The sequence below is a fragment of the Mastigoproctus giganteus genome, chromosome 6, assembly GCF_048544385.1.
Source record: "Mastigoproctus giganteus isolate SK-2022 chromosome 6, ASM4854438v1, whole genome shotgun sequence".
Taxonomy (NCBI): Eukaryota; Metazoa; Arthropoda; class Arachnida; order Uropygi; family Thelyphonidae; genus Mastigoproctus; species Mastigoproctus giganteus.
This window is the reverse complement of record NC_143580.1, coordinates 78,106,565-78,128,199: the sequence shown is the minus strand read 5'-3', so window position 1 is coordinate 78,128,199 and position 21,635 is coordinate 78,106,565. Positions and strand designations below refer to the sequence as shown.

Below are 21,635 nucleotides of genomic sequence, written 5' to 3'. Positions count from 1 at the left end.
AGGATCTGGAAAGGTTGAGCAGATGGGCTGAGAGGTGGCAAATGAAGTTTAACATTGACAAATGTAAAGTACTACACATGGGAAACAGCAACCCCAGAGCAACGTATCAACTCTGTGGTATTACACTGACAGTGGTAGAGAATGAAAGGGACCTGGGGGTGGTTGTGCAGGCAGATATGAAGTTCTCTGAGCAGTGCAGACGGGCTGCAAGAGTAGCTCATGGTGTATTGTCAATGATATATAGGAATTTTTTTAGCAGGGATAAGGAGGTGATTATTCTCTTGTATAAGGCAATGGTCAGGCCACACCTAGAGTACTGTATACAGGCCTGGAGGCCTCATTTCAAGAAGGATGTAGAGCTGCTGGAACGAGTACAGAGAAGGGCAACAAGATTAGTGAATGGAACAAAGGGGTGCTCTTACGAAGAAAGGCTTAAGATTTGCAAATTACAGTGCCTGGAGACTAGGCACCAGCGAGGTGATCTGATAGAGGTGTATAAAGCATTGAATGGTTTGAGCATGCTCAATGCTGATGGGATTCTTCCTCTCGCTCAGAATAATCACCTGAGAGGGCATAAATTCAAATTGAGGAAAGACAGATGTAGGATAGACGTGCGGAAATTTGCCTTTAGCCAGCGAGTGGTTGGTTGGTGGAACAGACTTCCATCCCTTGTCGTGGAAGTTGATAGCCTAAATAAGTTTAAGGCTCAGCTGGACAGGTATTTTGAACGAACAGAGGGGTGAAGTGGGAGTGGTTTTTTTTTTTTCTTTTTTTTTTTTTGGCTGATGCTGCATAAGCTTGCTTTCTTGCATCAAATGCCTCTACTAATGCTAATGGGTCAACTGTTGATGATCCTGCTCAGGTAGCTAACAAACTAAATGAATATTTTGCATCGACATTCACACATGAGGAGTTATTCTGCAAGGGGAATGCCAGAGGTGTATTCAACTCTAGCAGTAAGCTACAGAATCTTGAAATAACTGGGAGTAAAGTGGAGGAGAAACTGTTGAAGATAAACACAAGAAAGGCACCCGGGGTGGATGGGATCTATCCAGTTATATTAAAGGAGGCAGCAAAGGAAGTAAGCAAACCCTTAGCCATAATTATGAGAGCTTCCTTGGACTCAGGGGAGGTACCCATAGACTGGAAATGTGCAAATGTGACCCCAATTCACAAAGGAGGATCAAAGGCTGACACAAGTAATTATAGACCTGTGAGCTTAACATCTGTTCCAGGAAAATTAATGGAGGCACTGGTTAAAGAAGCACTGCAGGATCATTTAGACAAGACTTCAGTTATAGCTCAGACACAGCATGGTTTTGTTAAGGGGAAGTCTTGCCTGACCAACTTGATTGGATACTATGATGCAGTCACAAAAGAACTGGATGCAGGGAATAACTTTGATATTATATACTTGGATCTTAGAAAGGCTTTTGATACTGTTGCACATGGAAGACTGCTACACAAATTGGAGCAGTGTGACATTGGAGGCAAATTGCTGCTATGGATAAAGGGGTGGTTGAGGGGGAGAAGACAGAGAGTGGTAATCAATGGACACTGCTCGTCGTGGACTAATGTTATTAGTGGTGTCCCTCAGGGCTCAGTGTTGGGTCCATTATTGTTTTCTGTATTTATAAATTATATTGATGATGGTATATCAAGCTTAGTGTCCAAGTTTGCAGACGATACAAAGGTTGGCAGGGTTGTCAAGGACACTACTGACACTATGCTGCTGCAACAGGATCTGGAAAGGTTGAGCAGATGGGCTGAGAGGTGGCAAATGAAGTTTAACATTGACAAATGTAAAGTACTACACATGGGAAACAGCAACCCCAGAGCAACGTATCAACTCTGTGGTACTACACTGACAGTGGTAGAGAATGAAAGGGACTTGGGGGTGGTTGTGCAGGCAGATATGAAGTTCTCTGAGCAGTGCAGACGGGCTGCAAGAGTAGCTCATGGAGTATTGTCAATGATATACAGGAATTTTTCCAGCAGGGATAAGGAGGTGATTATTCCATTGTATAAGGCAATGGTCAGGCCACACCTAGAGTACTGTATACAGCTCTGGAGGCCTCATTTCAAGAAGGATGTAGAGCTGCTGGAACGAGTACAGAGAAGGGCAACAAGATTAGTGAATGGAACAAAGGGGTGCTCTTACAAAGAAAGGCTTAAGTTTTGCAAATTACAGTGTCTGGAGACTAGGCACCAGCGAGGTGATCTGATAGAGGTGTATAAAGCCTTGAATGGTTTAAGCATGCTCAATGCTGATGGGATTCTTCCTCTAGCTCAGAAAAATCACCTGAGAGGGCATAAATTCAAATTGAGGAAAGACAGATGTAGGATAGACGTGCAGAAATTTGCCTTTAGCCAGCGGGTGGTTGGTTGGTGGAACAGACTTCCATCCCTTGTGGTGGAGGTTGATAGCCTAAATAAGTTTAAGGCTCAGCTGGACAGGTATTTTGAACGAACAGAGGGGTGAAGTGGAAGTGGGTTTTTTTTTTTTTTTTTGGCTGATGCTGCATAAGCTTGCTTTCTTGCATCAAATGCCTCTACTAATGCTAATGCTAATTCAAATTATCAAACCAGCTTTTACTTGCAGAAAATTCCAATCAGAAATTTTTTTTCTGTCCACCTTACATTTGTTAAAAATACTCTTAGCCTTTTGCTTCAACAAAATGGTTTATAAAATTAATTCCCTTAGCTTGCTGATCAGTCAGTAACTTCCTCTTCAGCTTGTTCTTACTGTTGAGGGCAAGTAGGTTCACATCCAATATCAACTGCTTATGTTCCAGTTTCAAAACAAACAATTTTCACTGCAAAATGGGCCTTAATGAATATTGAGGCTCTACTCTACAGTGAAGTATTTATGCATCATATCAGTAAGAGTGACATTGTACAGAAGTAATGTGAGTAAAATTTACCCTTCTCTGCATTGTTCATAATGCTTAATGGAATCATGATTTTATTATAGCAGTGTGATAGTTTTGTTTCTTACAGATAAGTATTAAATATGTCAAATGCTTTGAAAGCATATCTTTATGGTGTCTTCTTCACTGTGGCCACTTCTAATTCGTAATCTCCAGATGGAGCTAACATTCCTTGGTTCTGTTCTGGAAATTATGAGCTACACATTCTTATCCAAATTAACTTTTCACCTATTTTACCCTAATCAAAGCTCTTTGCTGTTTCTGAATAATGTATAACAATTATTTTTAAATTGGAATTTAATTCATTTCTGTGGACATCTAATTTATAGATCTCATTGGACAAATTTAATCTTTATGCTTTGCTTAAAATACCTCAACAAAGCCTTTACAGAAAATACTTCACTAATCTTGTTTTATACAGCAGCAGCATAATTCTGTTTGTAAATGGCTAAAAATCACTAAAACAAAATAACTGAGAATTCAATTACCTTTATTGCTATTAGACTGCTATTTTTAGACTTCAGTACTGACATATGGCCAAATCTGGTAGCAACAACAGGTGTTGCCAATTTTATAAACAATAAAGTGCAAATAAAAAGCCTGCAAACTTCACATAAAAGCCAAATGTTTTTCTTTATCTAAAGAAAGTGAAGGTGCCATTGTTTTTATATGACAAATCATATGTGTCAGAATTAAATATAATCAAAATTAGCTGATACATTAAATAGAAATATATTAAACAGAAATACAGTAGGACCTCAGTTATTCGAGCTTCTATTAATCAAGGTCTCCATCAACCAAGCCAGCTGGCTAAGGCAAGAAAGAATAATAATAATAAAAAGTGGTACACAATACGTTCTTTACATGTATTGTGTAGACAGTGAACTCTCAACCAGTGCTTGAACTGGAAAATAGGAACACTGACATTTGAATACCAAGATTATTTATGTGTTTGCTCAAATTTGTATTTGGCAATGACCACTTTGAAGACAATAACATCAAAATAATAATATAATACCACAGTATGGCCTTAGATGCAAATGTGCTATGTCAAGAATGACAATAGCATAATATAAAAAGAAACCTATCAGCCATAGTATTTATAACTTTTTACATGTTTTTAAAGCACACCAGTCTCATCTATTTAACATGAAACAGCCAAACTGGGTACATAGTACAGTGCATAATAAATATAATGCACATTTTACACATATTACTGTTCTGTTTTGTTTAATAAAACTTTTTTAAAGTTATTCTATACATACTTTTTATTGTTATTACTGTATGTAATATATACTACATAGTAATAAATGTATCCCAAACCCCTAAAAAAAAAAAATTCACAAAAAAAGATTTTTATTATCTGAGATCTATTATCCAAGGCAATCTCAGATACTTCGGATAACTGAGGTCCCACTGCAACTGAAAAGCAAGTTAACAGATGGATATAACTGTTTTAAAAGTTCAACATCATCCTTACCAGTAAGATAAGTGATGGGAAAATATGGAACAACAACAACAAGAAACAGTGCACAAAAAATGCTAACACCAAGTTTTTCTGCCACCACCACCTGTAAAGAATGGATTATGTGTATTATAATTATATGCATATGATTACGTACTTCTAAACTACACACATACACACATCCCACCACCAAAAGTCGTGGGACACCTCCCTGACTAAAAGAAATTATTACTACAAAATATGAAACTATGAAAGAGTTGGAGGATGTCATTAATAACACAACCTATAAACATCTCTCAATCAAGCAGGCCAATTAGAATTCAAAACTTAGTATCTCCTAGATTATTTTTTTTTGTAGGGCTGTGGAAACCAAGGAGTCATTACTGTTCTCTTTCTTTATGTACAGCAGAGCAACATTATAAGTGTGCAGAACTGTTTTACTTTCAAAATTTATATATTCCCACTAATGAAGGAACCAAAGAATTCAAGACCATTTTGCTTTATGTATATAAATTGTTAATAAAAGTTTTCTAAATTATATGTTTAATTTACATATATGGAAATATCTTGGCCTAGAAAGGATATCAACAGTTAGCCTGGAATTAACTTCAATTGTGCATGTCGAACAATGAGCTCACAGTGAGCTAACAGTTTTGAAAGCATACTAATACTACACAGGAATTAAATATTGACAATATGCTGGGGAAAAAAAAAAAAGAAAAAAAAAGGAAGTCCAGAAGTGACAATGAGCCCAAGAAACAACCAGCTGGTTGTGAAGTTATGGGTAACAGGAACCAATGCAGCCAGTTACATCTTGCCACGAGACCCTAAGCTTAGAGAGAGAGATGCAAGTGGACAGAGGCAAACGTAAGCATTTTTGCAACATATAGAGAACCATATGCTGTGATTTTCAGATAAGAGCTGCAGTCCACAAGCCTTTGATAACAAAAACAAATGATCTGCATAGTGTGCAAGGCATGCCAAATCCAGACTTGGATCAATGGAAATCAGTCCTGTGGTGCAGTGAGTCACATTACATGCTTTTACAGTCTGATGGATGGGTTTTTTTTATGGAAACTGCCTGGAGAGAACTGTCATGGTCTGAGGGTATTTCTTCTTGTGATAAGCAACAATTCCATTAACAGTGATGGGAAATACAGGTATGCCTATAACAACCTAATATATACTGAATATGTTAAGTACATATACATATCAGTGTATTTAAAATAGTTAATATATTTGTATGTAAAGTTTAATATTTTTGTACTCTGTGAGTTATATTGATCCAATACCCCAATATCAAAGTGTATTTGCTATAAGAAATTGACAATTTTTGAGAATTTGAAAGAAAATCTGAAACAAAAAAAAAAAAAAAAAAAAAACCACTCCTGATAAAAATCAAGTTATTTATAATTAAAAAAAAAAGTCAGAAACCACTGTTCTAAACAATTCTGTGAGCCACATTGTTGCAATTTTATGGAAGCACCCCGTAGACTTCCAACATAAAAATGATCCATGCCACAAAGCAAGTTTGCATACTTTAAAGGAAATAACATCAGGATGCTGCAGTGGCCAGCACAGAGTGATCTCAATTCATTTGAACATCTTTGGGATGAAATGGAATGTAAAATTAGGGTGAAACAGCAGTCACCATTAATGGAGTCCACATATGCTTTTATGGAGAGGAGCATGATACTACTAACTCTTGGTAAAAAAAAAAAGGTATTTTAAGTGGGCCAATACACTATTACCATATATTCCAGTGTATAAGTCAACTTGTTTTTTTCATTTTCTTTTCTTTGAAAGTTCATGCTTAACCATATATTCATTGTATATGCATCTGACATAGTGGAGTATTACAATAAAATATGCATGGAAAACAACAGTCTACTTTTTAATTCAATTATTTCTATTCTTCCTTATACAAGTTTATATTGTAACTTATTACACTGGATACACTTATTAAAGTAGTAAGTGCATCCAGTACTCCCTTCATTAGAAAGTCAAAAACCTAAATGTACAGAAATAGGTGACAACGTGACATTGCTCTTACTGGTGGTGGTTGTTGTTATTTGGTTTTTAGGAGCATTAGCAACTAAGGCCATATTGCTCCGGGGATATGCGGTGGTCATTCCCTGACCTTTCCACATCCTCTGTATTTGGTGGGCATGGGCTTTAACCCCGGTATAATCAAGAAGAGTGTGTTATGCACTGCTGCTCCTTCCCATCTGGCTACGGAGGTGCCGCTCTTACTGGTGCTATATGCATACATGGAAGACTTTGATTATGTAACTGAGCCATTCTTTGCTGCCTGTTTAGTACTGTATAGCAGAGCAGTTTGTCTGTAAAGACTGCCTCAATATGGAAATGCATCTGATAAAAAATTGACAATTTCAAAGTTTACTTTTGAGAACAAGAGAGAAAACCTGACACAAAACTCCTGAAAAATTCCATGAATTCATTGTCTGATGAAGATGATGACCAAATTCTTGGGTTATAAAAGGTGAGAAACAATGTATATTTATGTAAAAATATATATGTAATAAATTGTAATATATGCCATTATTTCATGTCTTTCTAGCCCTAAGTACATACTTTTAAATTCATGTTAATGATTTTATACTCAGTGTGTACATCAACCTTAAAAATTTTGGACAATTTTTTTTGTGCTTCAAAGGTTAGTTTATATGCCAGAATATACAGTAATTGCTTTGAAAAATATGTTTTTCTCATAAGTGCCCCAAGACTTTTGGTAGGATGGTGAACAATCAGAAACAAGTTTGAATCTGAAAGAAACAATTGTTTATAAACATAAATAGAAAAGTTAATGGATGGCAATTGAACACAGTCACTATGGTTACAAAGCAATTTATAGTTAAATAGTTTGATTTTGGAGGTGAAAGTATGGTCATGTTTTTCATACTGCCCAGGCTGGTTAGCATTTAGTATCTCAGCAGATACTGGATGCCAACCAGCACAAATTTGCAACACATACGACATACCTGATATCTTTCCTGATGAGATAGAACATGCACTGAAGAAAATGAAGAATCAAAAATTCCCAGGTGAAAATGAAGTTACAGTAGAGTTGTTAAAATTGAGAGGAAGAGACATGCCACAGAAACTAGCAAGACTCTTCACAAAATACATTAGAAAAGGCATGACCCCTAAAGGAGTAGAATAATGCAATCATAATTTTGCTGCATAAGAAAAGACAAATCAGAAAAATGGCAATTATAGTCAAATTAACTTGTTGTCCTACATCTACAAGATGTTCACAAGGGTCATCACTAACACATTAGAAAGAAAACTTGATGAGAATCAACTGAAAGAGCAAGCTGGCTTTAGGACAGGATTCTCAACTATGGATAACCTTCACGTAATATAACAGCTAATGGAGAAAGCAAATCAATATATAAAACACCATTATGCCTGTCATTTGTTGTTTGTGAAAAGGCATTGTACTCCACACATCATAAAGCAATGTTTCGGGCACTGGAAAGACAAAGCATAGACACCCCATACATTATGATTTTGAAGAAAACGACTAGACAAAGACAGTAACAAATTTAAAATTGAGAAAGGAGTTTGACAAGGTGACACTATCTCTGAAGTTGTTTAATGCTACCCTTGAAGAAGCTTTCAGAAGATTGGACTGGTTGCAGAAAGGAGTCAATGTGAACGGAGAGTACCTAAACCATCTACGATTTGCAGATGACACTGTGATCATAAGCCACAATCCCAAAGAATTAGAGGAAAACCTTGATCAGTTATGCACAGTTAGTAAGGATTTCAGACTAAAGATGAATATGGCTAAAACAAAAGTAATGATGAACAAGTATGCCATTGAAAAGGATATAATCGTTGAAGGAGTAGAAATTGAAAACCTGGATTCAAATACTTAACTTGGACAAATCATTGGCTGTAACAATGATAAATGGCTGTAAGTGAAGAGAAGAATAAGTTTCGAATGAATAGCATTCGGGATATAGTCACATACTGAACAGCAATATCCCAGTTTGTCTGAAACGTAAAATAATGAACCAATGTATACTCCCCACCATGACTTATGGAAGTGAAACTTGGGCACTCACCAAAAGAATAGAAGAAGCTGAGAACTACACAGCAAAAAATGGAACGAATTATATTGGGAATCAGACTGTTAGATAAGAAGAGAAACACATGGATTAGGCAGCAAACACAAGTAAAGAACATTCTTATCAAAACTAAAGAACTGAAATGAACTTTGGCAGGACACATAGCTCAAAGACATGATGACAGATGGACTAAGAAAATAACAGAATGGTGCCCAAGAGGAGCTAAAAGAAAACCTGGAAGACAACAACGGAGGTGGATAGATGAAATTCAAGAGTTCATGGTAGTAACTGGATGGTCATTGCACAAAACAGAAAAAACTGGAATGTTGCTGGAGAGGCCTTCATCCTGCAGTGGATAGAAAAACCTAATTAATTTGAAATTAATATTTTCTCTCTCACACTCCTTCCCCACCTTTGGAAGTTGGAATAAATTATGTGTATTTTGTAGTTCGTTCCATGTAATCAAAACAATCAAAGAATTAATATTTTTTGTGGTCCATTATATTATTTTTTCTTATATATAAAAGTTTTCCATATTTCTAGCCACACCTGATATCCACCTGATATCATACAACATACCTGATATCTTTCCTGATGAGATAGAACATGCACTGAAGAAAATTTCCATATTCCACCATTCTAGCCAATTCTGTGTGCCTTAACATTGCAGCAATTTTATGGAATCGTCCTTTTATACTTCCAACACAACAGTATTCTATATCACACAGCAAGGATTATTCAGTCAAATTCAGCTGCTGTTTGTTTTGATTATCTTACAACGTTAAAACAAACAATTTCACAAACTATAGTATGTATGTGTACACACACACACTGATTGCTTTACATATAAGTTGATTGCTTTAAAATAGCACAAAAGTGACTATGAAATGCAGAAAAATAGAGTATTGTATTCAAACAGAATTTCTTTATTGATCCAGCCCTTCATTTTTTCATTACTTCCAGCGTTTCAGTTTAATTGCTTTAAGTGCATGATGCAGAGTCAGAAGATGGTCAGGATAACAAAAACAAAGATGTGGGAAGAATGCTTCAGAGAATTTGAAAATAATTAACAAATTCAATAAAACAGAATGAAGAAAAAGAAGAAATGGGAGGGGGGGGGGAATTGGCATCGTGGTATTGCTCTTCGCCCTTTTGGAAGGTGCATAGAAAATGACCATGTATCTTAAAAATCTCAGACTCACCAAGATCACATTGATGCAGCCTTTAATCATTTGGAACATGAGGGTTCTGTGTTGCAAACTGACTTATGTCTGCAAGCTTTTGGATATTCCATGTAGCTTCAAGCAACACTCTGATATCTGTTTCAGGAACAACATGCTGGTTTTACCAGCTATCAACAATAACCAGAAATGAAATATTTGATCGCTGTGACTTTTTTCACATTTAGCCAATGATATTATTTCATAATTCACACAATTAATATGTATGTACTGGCACAACAATAATATGTTGAATCCACATTCCTGGTTGGAATGCCATTATTTTTTGATAATGAGAGAGAAAATGTTTTCATTTTACGATGCCTGGTTAATCTTCATTTATACACATTTTATGACATGACCTGAGAGACCAATGCTTTCTGTAATATGAATCTTCTGTAATCAGCTCCCTACGAAGATCACAAACAAGCAAGAGAAACTATGAAAACTGATACAAATTACACACACCACAATAAATTTAATCTTCATTGTAATTCCCCTATTTTGGCATTCTATCTGCAACCTGGGTGAAGGTAAAGAAAGCCAACACAAGAACCATGGGAAACTTCAGGAAAACTTAATCGAGCAAACTCGTTTCTCGCTACCACAGTTTCTCCCTGCATTCTCGGTAAACAGATGGTGCGTGTTATCGGTAGTGGCAGTAGAAGTCGATAACTTATTATTAAAAGCAGAATTTTTGGAGTTCAAGAGAGTAATGCCTTCGTGGCTGAAATTTACTTATGGGTACACCCTCCACAGTGCCTCAGTTTTAGGGTGTTTACTCCCCCACTTCCCGCTGGCTTTAGTAGCCCTCCTGCCATTAAATAATGTATCAACCAACCAACCCCCACTTCCCGCTGTTTTAAAATAAGAAAACTTCTACAGACAGTGTGTGTATCAGTAGAAACTTGTTTCCTATTGGAAAAAAACAACAGGAAGGGGGGGGGGGATAAACACCCTAAGACTGAGGCAGTCTGGAAGGTTTACCAGTAGTAAATTTCAGCCAACTCATGAACTCCAATAATCTGCTTTTAATAATAAGAAAAAAACTAATCAATACATCGTTATTGACTTCTACTGCCACTACCAATAACACGCACCATCTGTTTACCGAGACTGCAGAGAGAAACTGTGGTAGTGGGAAACAAGTTTGATTAGTAAGTTAAGCAAAATTTCTCATGGTCCTTGTTGGCTTTCTTTACCTTAACTTGTTTCAACTGATAAAATTTATTATTGGTTTGGAGTGTCATAACTCTTTCCACTGTGTTGGGCATACTGCTTGTATGATGACATTATAATCAGAGGCTGGAATAGGGACAAAGGTTAAATCTAAAGTTGATGGATTTTTAGCAGCGTTATTGGCCAGTTCATTCCCCTTTATTCCTGAATGTTTCTAGGATCCAACAGAAAGTTACTAATTGATGACATCCTTCGATTTACAACAGCAAGTTCCTGATGTGGTTTAAAACAGGTGAACCTTATAGGAGGGATTTTACATTGCCATAATTGACTTAGAGAGAGTCAGTGTAAACTATATATTTTGAAGATGGGTAAAGATTCAGATTTTCTAAAGCTAATTTTACTGCATGCAGTTCCAATGAAAAGTAAGGTGGAAGGGTAGCCAAAATGATAGCAGAGGGGGGAAACAATGCCACTGCCCAAACAGCTGAATGTTATTTGGAGCAATCAGTATATATTGGCAAAAAAAATCAAGATTGTTTCTGAATATGGCTTGCATGGAGCTTTCACGTTGAGTGTCAGTAAAAGATTCTTTTTCCATTGACAAAAATAAGTATCGTAAATCCGGGGGGGATTGTCCTTCATTACATTCATTTGCCTATTGAGAAAATGAACATTCCAACTCTGTGTCAGTTAGAGAAGTGGTAAGCCTGCTGGTCTTATTTTACTAGGCTTCTTTATATAGAAGTGTTGTAGTGGCAGATTAAAGAGATAGAGATATGGCTGAATAGGATGCAGACAGCAACTTTGTATTTTGTGTTTTTCTGCAAAAGTACAGAGTGAGTTGATGAGCTTTAGTGTTGGAGATGTCCTGAAAACACCAAGTGCAATACACAATGAATTGCGCTGTAAAAAAAAAAAAATCCCCAATCTGTAATTCTTCCCTCTGGGCAAATCAAAGATTGGAACACCATATTATTACCAAAGAGGATCCAATCAGTGCTAGCATAAGAACAGCAAGGAGGTATGCAATCTGCTCCCAAAAAAACTTGTAGTATGTTGAGCTTTTTGATACAGGTAATACATACAAATTAGTATTAGTAGTAATAACAAATTGTGCAAAGAAGCAAGCTTATACAGCATAAGCCAACAAAATAAATAAAAAAAAAAAAAAAAAAAACCTACCACGACTTCTCCACCCCGTAAAATAATTTGCATAGTTCTTCGGATTTATTCAAACTACCCACTTCCACCACCACCACGACAGATGAAATATGTTCCAACAATCAACCACCCAATCCTTCCTCAATTTGAATTTATGCCGGCTCATGTGTTTAGTCATGAACAAGAGAAAGAATCCCATAAGCACTGAGCTTTCTCAATCCATTCAATACCGTAAGCACCTCTATCAGATCACCTCGCAGGTGCCTAGTCTCCAGATGCTTGTTTGTTTGGTTTTTATTGGCGCATTAGCAACTAAGGCTATAATGCGCCAAACTCAGATGATTTTCACTGACCTAATTACTTAGGTCACCATGTCAGTATATAAAATAACAAAAGGTATAAAATGTAGAAAACATAAATCAATAAAGAAATAACAATAACATGTAAATATTAAATACAAGTAAAAACCATTATTGATTTAAAATAACTAAAAATAGCAGACACATTGTCATTGTCAGATAAAATCTGACTGAGTGTATACGGCTCAGCCAGATGATTAAAAGTGGTAAAACGGATATTGCTAAAATGTGTCTAATTGATAAAATTGTGCCACAAGACTCACACATAGGAGGGTCATCGGCCCTCAGCAAAAAAGAATGTGTCAAATGACTATGTCCTATGCGGGTCCAGGCAAGAATAACTTCCTCCTTACGATTCCTGCACAGACTAGACTGCCACGGTTCAATTACAGGCTTTATTTGATATAATTTATTCGCAGTCTGTCTATTCCACGAATCCTGCCATTGGGAATGTATTTTCTCGTGTATTATTTGCCTGTAGTCTGTATAGGGGACTGACAGGCAGCGATTATTATTGAGAATTGCTGATTTGGCTGCGGTGTCAGCCAAATCGTTTCCCATAATCCCAATGTGGCTGGGAATCCAGCAGAAGAGGATATCATATTCACGTTCATGGAGAAAGTGAATCTTCTGCTGAATGCTAGACAGAACTGGATGAGAATTATATCTCACAGTTATTAAAGCCTGTAACACGCTGAGAGAGTCAGAATATAAAATGAACCGTTGGTATTGGCATTTACTGATGTGATCCAAAGCTAAATCAATAGCATGCAGCTCTGCAGTAAATATGCTGCATTCAGAGGGAATCTGCTCCAATGTAGTGCTGTCTGTAAAGACAGCAGCAGATCCCACATGACTCCGACTTCGAACCGTCTGTGTAAACTGGCGCGAAGTCAGAATGTTCAGCTCGGTGTGCTGAATAAAGCTGCAGGTAGAGTCCAGATGCTGCAGTTTGTATAAATGAAGCCTTTTTTGGTAAGAACACTCTTCTGTTCACCTCACCAACTCACTACTTTTCTCCAAACCCATTCCAGGAGATCTACAACCTTCTTAAAATGAGACCTCCAGACCTGTATGCAGTACTCAAGTTGTGATTTAACCATTGCCTTATACAATAGGATAATAACCTCCCTATCCCTGCTGGCAAAATTCCTGTATATCTTGGACAAAACCACATGAGTTATCCTGGCTACATGTGTGCACTGGTAAGAGGGCTTCATATCTGACTGCACAATTACTCTCTTTTTCATTCTCTGCTACCCTGAGTGTGGTATCTCACTGTAGGTAGATTACTCCTAGGATTACTGCTACCCATATTCAGTATCTTGCAGTTGCTAATATTAAATTTCTCTTGCCACTTCTCAGCTCATCTACCTAATTTGTCTAGATCTTCTTACAGTAGCATACCCTAATTACTGTGTTAACCACTTGATAACCTTAATCTGAAAACTAAGACATTAAGCTTGATAATTCTTCATCAATATTAGCCCCCATTCTGTATGGAAGCGAAAATTTGAATAGGTTTCCTGCAGACAGAAACCAATTGGAGAGGAGGAATTAAGTCTTGAATAATGTCAATCTTGACATGCAAGTCTCTGCAATTCCACTGTAAAATAAAAGGCATTACTTGAATTTAGTAGAAGCTGTAACTGACTGCTTTTTCAGTTTGGCTGGCTTATGGTGTTCAGACTTTGGTTTGTATTTTACTGGGAAGAAAGGCCGGTGGGTGACCATATCTTCTTGCACACATATATTTCTAGAGTTGGATCTTCCTGTTTGGATGGGTTTTCATCTCTTTTTGTAGATGTGCCTTGAATATTCTTTGTTGAATTCAAACTTGGACTATGATGGAGTAGAAATCATGGGAGGAGAAGGAGATGTCATTTTCATTGTAAGCGTATTACTTGCCTGGTCTGAGTGCTTAGGGAAAATGGACTGTTGTTGAGAGAGAATAGCCCGGTATGTTTGAAAGAATTGTAATGCCAGTTTGAGTGTCCACCATTTGATGTTCTTGTGCAATACTGGCATTGGTCTATTTAGGCAAACTAGGTTCAATTTGCTTTTTTTTTACTTTTTGATAACCTACTTTGTTTTCAACCTTATATTTTACATTTTTTTCTAACTTTAAAATCTGTCACATTTTAGAGTACACATGACAGTTAACTTTATAGTTGGGGCAGGTCATTTCTGTTGACAAACAATCACTTTGAATGTGATCAGAGGACCCCATCTATAACCCTTCACGCATTAAAAATCTGGATATAAAAGATCCACTAGGTAGCAGTGATCACAATATACTAATGACAGATTCACTTCAAGATGTAACTACTGTCAACAGCAAAGGGAAGCGCTTTTTCTTTCATAAATGTGTGTCTACAGTGGTCTCAGTTTTGTAAATTCTGTGCAGTTGAAACCAACTGATAATAGTAGAAGAAGCATATGATGAAAGAAACCAAGTGTATGAGCTTATGGAGCATCAGCAAAAAAAAAAAAAAAAAAAAAAAAAAATTCACACATCCATTCCCTCTAAAAGTTTGTCCAGTTCCTCCTCGAATTTATTTAAGCTATCAACTTCCACAATGACAGATGAAAGTTTGTTCCAGCAATCAACTAGCCATTGGCTAAAGGAAATTTCCAAATGTCTTTCCTCAATTTGAATTTATGCCCCCTCAAGTTTGTAATCTAAGCAAACAGAAGAATCCCATCAGAATTGGATGTGCTCAGCCCATTCAAGGTCTTATACACCTCAATCAGATCACCTCGCAGGTGCCTAGTCTGCAGCCACTGCAATTTGCAGAACTCTCTTGATAAGAGGACCTCTTTGTTTCCCCTCACCAATCTTGTTATTCTTCTCTGTACTTGCTCAAGCAACTCTACATCCTTCCTAAAATGAGGCCTCCTGACCTGTATGCAGTACTCAAGGCATGGCCTGACCATTGCCTTATACAAAAGGATAATCACCTTTTCCTTACTAGCAAAATTCCTGTATATCATTGACAATACCCCATGAGCAGCTCTGGCAGCCTGTTTGCATATGATCAGAAAACTTCATATCTGACTGCACAATTACTCCTAGGTCTTTTTCATTTTCTACCACCCTAAGTGTAGTACCACATAGTTGGTACGTTTCTATGGGGTTACATCACTCATATGCAGTATTTTGCAATTGTCAATGTTAAACTTCAGTTGCCACTTCTCAGCCCATCTGCCCAACTTTTCTATATCATGTTGCGGTAGCACACTGCTGTGAATAACCTTGCCAACATTTGTATTATCTGCAGACTTGGACAATTTCTCCTCCACTTTGCTCTCAGTTATTACAAAATCATTAAGCTCCCTTTTAGAGTTTAATAAGCTTCTGTCCACTTCCCTAAAGAATTCCTCATGTGTGAATGTAGATGCAAAATACTTGTTCACTTTGTCAGCTATCTGAGCAGGATCATCATCAATCAAACCATTGGTATCAAGTGGACCAATCAGATTCATCCTATTCCTTCTAGAGTTTATATAAGTAAAAAAGTCCTTGCTTTTTTTTCTTAGCATCCTTTGCCAAAGATTTCTCGTAATCTGCCTTCGCTTGCCTAATCTCCTTTGTGACTTGATTACAGACTAGCTTATATCTACCATAGGCTTCTGTGTTGCCTGATAATTTATATGCATTCCATGCATTTTTCTTCTCTGGCACAAATCTGAATAGTCATCCATTTAGGCCTAAACCTTGAACAGTATTTCTTAATTGGTATGAAAAGCCTTGTAGCTTCCATGATTAATTCCTTGAATGCTTTCCATTTAGAATTTGCTGTTGGTAACATACACTGTACAGAATTTAAAAACTGTCAGAGACCATTGCAGTCACCTTTACAAAAGCAAACACCCTTCCCTTTAACTCTGATGGTAATTATATCTTTAAGTAAATGCCACATCAGTACACTGTGATCACTGCCACCTAGTGGTTCCTTTATCTGCAAATTCTTCATTCTTAATGCACAAATTCATGCATTAAGTACAAGTTCAAGAGTATTCGTACATTAAGTACAAGATCAAGAGTATTACTCTCTCTCTCACTGGTTGCATCTCGAACATGCTGCTGCAGAAAATAATCATCCAATAAATCCACAAAAGTCTTGCTAGTGTGCAGGTGACAGATCCACAAGTTCCAGTCAATATCTGGGAAGTTAAAATCCCCCATTATAATATAATCTGATTTACTGGCCCATTCTATTTCTCTGTACAACTATTTGTCATACTCAGACCTATAACACACTCCTACTCTCATTTTTGCTTTCCCAGTGCTTATGTCACACCAAACTCACTCAACATTGCACTGTCCATCTGTATTGACTGGATGCACTTCCTTAGATTTTATGTGTTTCCTAATTAATAGCATAACCCCTCTTCCCTTCCTATCCTTTCTCCACACATTGTACTTCCCAAATTCCAATTCTGCATTCCTTATATCTATGACATCACATCTCTGATATCCCAACAATATCCACCTTGGATGTGTTGACCAGCACTTCAAATTCAACAAATTTATTTACTGTACTCCTTGCATTGGTGTACATGCATCTGTTCTTATTCTTAATTAACCTAACATGGCCCACATATTTATTTCATGATGATTCGCACCAGTCTCTGAAACCCCCAGCACCCTGCCCTCCAGGCCGCTGCTCATTCTAACATAATCACCTTTTCCCTGTGCAAGAATCACTTTCACCTTTACCTGTGGCTAATCTGTGAATCCCCCCCCCTCCAAACTAGCAGTTTTCCGACCCACGTAACACTGCTTTGATAGCATCAGCAAACACTCTTGCACCCCCTTCTATTTAATTGTGTCCCATCTGTGTAGAAGCAGTCTCTCCTGTTAACTAAGCACAGACCACGCTGAGAAAAATTCTACCCCATGAGCCTTGCAAAATCTCTCGACAAGACCCTCATCATGTACTTTTTCCCATCTGGGCAGAATTGCAGACACTTTCAAATTTAATCCTTTAACATTTATAAATTTAACACTTTCAAATGCAAGGTACTGCATAAGGTTGGCAATCATCTCAGGATTAATATATTGCTGTGCGTTGCCACACTCAGGGTAGTGAAGATTTATCAACAACAAATTCTAAACTGTAAGCATTCAGGGAAGTAATCATAGAATCTACTTGGCTTTTTATATTAACTAAAAGGTGCTTTTCAAGGTTTAGACCTCAATAGATGTCAGAGGAATTGATGGGACATACAGCAGAGAATAAAAATGCATGGGCTGTGTCGTCACACTCAGGGTAGATGATGATTTACCAACAACAAATTCTAAATTGTAAACATTCAGGGAAGTAATCATAGAAGCTACTAGGCTTTTTATACTAACTAAAAGGTACTTTTCAAGGTTTAGACCTCAATGGATGTCAGGAGAATTGATGAGACATATGGCAAAGAAGAAAAATGCATGGAATGTATATAAATTATCAGGCAGTACAGAAACTTACAGTAGATATAAACTAGGCTACAACAGAGGTTAAGCAAGCTTAGGCAGATTATGAGAAGTCCTTGGCTAAGAATGCAAAGAAAAGAAGCAAAGAATTCTTTGCTACTGTTTTTTTTGTTTGTTATTTGGTTTTTAGGAGCATTAGCAACTAAGGCCATATTGCTCCGGGATATGCGGTGGTCATTCCCTGACCTTTCCGCATCCTCCGTATTTGGTGGTGATGGGCTCGAACCCCGGTCTAATCAAGAAGCGTGTGCTACGCACTGCTGCTCCTTCCCACCTGGCTACGGAGGTGCCTTCTTTGCTACTGATGTTAACACTAGAAGGAATGAGATGAATGAATCACATTGTTCCACTAGATATGAATGGCTTAACTGTTTATGATCCTGCTCAAGTTGCTGACAAACCTTATATATATTTTGCATCTGCATTCACAGAAAAGGAATTTTTTAGGCATTAAGGAATTTTTTTTTAACTTGTTACCCAGTGATACATTATACCTTCATGGGGCCCAAGAAAAAATGGACCCCATCTAAAGAAAAAAACTAATAAAGAACATTTTCAATTTCATTTTATAGAAGCTACTAGCTTCTATAAAATGAATATTTATTGTGACAACAAAACAAACAAATATATAACATAAGAACTAAATATAAAATTTTAATGCAGTACTCATGCAGGATCTTTCTAAGATTTTACACAGTGATATATTGTATACCAGATTACTTGCCACGATTGTGACAGCTGCTACGTAGAGGAAAGCTCCATACATCTTCAGGACTGCCTTGCACAACATGACAGGTCCATCTGCCTGGGTGACTCTAAACACTGCAATCGCAGAACAGTTTTGGTCAACTCATCATGACCTCAACCCCAGGCACGATAGTGGGGTGATCGACCAATCTCAACACTACTATCACCGCCTATGGTTAGAGTCAATAAATATATGCAGCTGTCACAGTTTTAAATTGCAGTAGAGGTACAAGACTACACCCAATTTTGGAGTAGGTAGTTTTGAAACACGACAAACGCTGGCAGCAATCCCATATGCACGCCGCATACTTACAGCAATCTCCTGATCTGGCCTAGTGAATGACTGAACACTCTCACACTCATGTATGCGCTCTCCCAGTCATCTGATCGCATACAGCATATTTAGTATAATTTATTCCATTCCTAACATTTTATGTTATGTTTGCATTTCTGTATGTATCTTTCTTGCTGAGGAAGGGGTTCGTAACCCTGAAAGCTACTTGTATTAAAACTTATTAAATTTATTTTAGTTACTGCTTCCACTGGCTCTGCTGTAATGTCTTTGAAACCATGGAAACCAGTGCCACAGGCCCATTCTCTTTCATAAACTAATTACTTTACACATTGCATAATACATTTCAGATGGATTACATTTTTTTTTTTTTTTTCAGTTAATTCAATTTTTTTTCTGTAATTAACAGAAGTGAAAAGTAAATATCATTAACTCATATCAATTAATTATTAAGATTATAACTTTATGGAACACTTAATAAAATTCCAATTTTACCTTCTCTAAATTTAGGCATTCAGTTTAATTGCAACTGTATAATATATTATTTTTCTTCTCCTATATACTTTAAGAAGAGATACATACTATATATACATATATCTCTTCATTAGCTATACCAGGTTCACAAGTCTTATATAATAAGACATGCAAAGTGTGTATGGAAAGTCTAAAGCTAACAATACCACATTAAAACTACACTTAATTTACGAATTTCTTTTTTCATACAATTAGTATGGAAAAAAACAGAAATAATAATTTCTGGATTTCTATTTGTCTGATTTTAATGAAATTGGAGTTTAATCTGCCTAATTAAGGTCTAGGATTTACAAATCACAAGAAGGTTGGCACAGTGGAGATAAAGATAGGTTGTGAAGTGGCAACTGAAGTTTAACATTTACAAATGCAAGGTACTGCATACAGATGGAATTCATCTCAGGATTATTATAACTGCTGTGTGTTGCCACACTCAGGGTAGTGAAGAATGAAAACGATCTGAGGGTAATTGTGTGATCGGATATGAAATCCTCTCAGCAATGCAGACAAGCTTCCAGGAATTCTGTCAACAGGTATAAGGAAGTGATTATCCTGTTATATAAAGCAATGGTTAGGCCAGATATCAAGTACTGCATAGAGGTCTGGAAGCCTCATTTAAAGAAGGACATGCAGCTGTTGGAATGGGTGCAAAGAAGATCAATGAGATCATTGAGAGGAATAAAATGGTGCTCTTACCAGGAATAGCTTCAGTTGTGCAAATATAATTTGTATTATTACTGGCAAATGATGCAAGAAGGCAAGCTTATACAGCATCAGCCAACAAAAAAAAAAACACCTTATGCACATGACCTCTCCGTTCACATTAATAGTCTGTATAGTTCTCCCATGAATTTATTCAAACTACCCACTTGGACAACAGCAGAAGGAAAGAAGGAGTTCACATTGGGCAACTTGATGTCTGTGGGTTAACTGCTGATTACCCTGTTCAGGTTGTGGACAAATTGAATAGGCAGTTTGCATCTACATTCACACATGAGAAATTTTTTAGGGAAGGGTATGCCAGAAGTTTAGCAAACTCTAAACAAAGAACTAAATGAATTTGTGATAATTGAAAGTAAAGTGGAGGGAAAATTGTTGAGGATCGACATAAAAAAGGCACTTGGGGCAAATGGAATCTATCCAATTATATTAAGGGAGGCGGCAAACCCTTAGCCATAATTATGAGATTGTCCTTAAATTCAGCATTAGCAAAGGCACATGATGCAAGAAAGCAAGCTTATATAGCATCAGCCAAAAAAAAAAACCCTTATTTCACCCATCCACTCGCTCCAAATGTTTGTCAAGTTCTGTCTTGAATCTCAGGGGTGTCTTTTGTGACAGGGGTCGACAACCTGTGGCTCATGAGCCACATGCAGCTCTTTGAACATGCAACTTTTAGCCCACATGAAGCACAATTTGAAATGGAGTTAGAGGACTTAAAAATCAAGGACATAATGAGTGCAAGCCTAAATGCCTTAAAACTGAAATTGAGGATTTGGAGAGGCAAAAGGCTGCCCTTGCAATTCTACACCAATGGATGGCAATAGATGAGTTGAAAAAGCAAGACCAAATTGCGTTAGATACGTGGAGTAGCTTACCGGACACACATAAATTTGAAAATAGTTGGGTTTGGACTTCTCTCAATTTTTAGTTCAATGTATTTCTGCAAGAAAATATTTTCAAACATGAACTAAATTAAAAATAAATCAAGAAACTGCCTGAACAATGCAAGTCTCTCAGCATGTTTAAAGATGAAAATTAAGGTATACTAGCCTGATGTTGAGAGACTTGCTCAAGAAGTTCAGCAGCAAAAGTCACATAATTGGATGTTTATTACGTTTTTTCAGTATTAATAAATATTTCAAAATATATATATTTTTTAAAAAAATACCTTCCCACTCCCAGCTTGAACTGAGATGCAGCTCTTCGGATTCTCTTATTTTAATTAGATCAAAAATGGCTCTCCACTCAAAAAAGGTTGCTGACCCTTGCCCTATGGACTGGAGATGTATATGAATATATACCCAATACATGAAGAGCAATATGAGTAATTACAGACCTATTAGCTTAACGTCTGTTCCAGGAAAAATAATGAAATCACTGATTAAAGAATTAATGCAAGACATTTTTGGATAGGCATGCAATTTCACTGCAATCACAGAATGG

The 21,635-nt window shown here is 36.9% G+C and overlaps 1 protein-coding gene across 1 annotated transcript in view; it reads right to left on the bottom strand.

Moving 5' to 3' along the window:
* oys (lysophospholipid acyltransferase 6) overlaps positions 1-21,635 on the bottom strand; it is a 284,099-nt gene that overhangs the window by 96,423 nt on the left and 166,041 nt on the right. Inside the window, exon 8 of the mRNA XM_090376225.1 lies at positions 4,411-4,501. Within this exon, the coding sequence (XP_090232351.1) occupies positions 4,411-4,501 (91 nt within the window). The remainder of the gene's footprint in view (positions 1-4,410; positions 4,502-21,635) is intronic.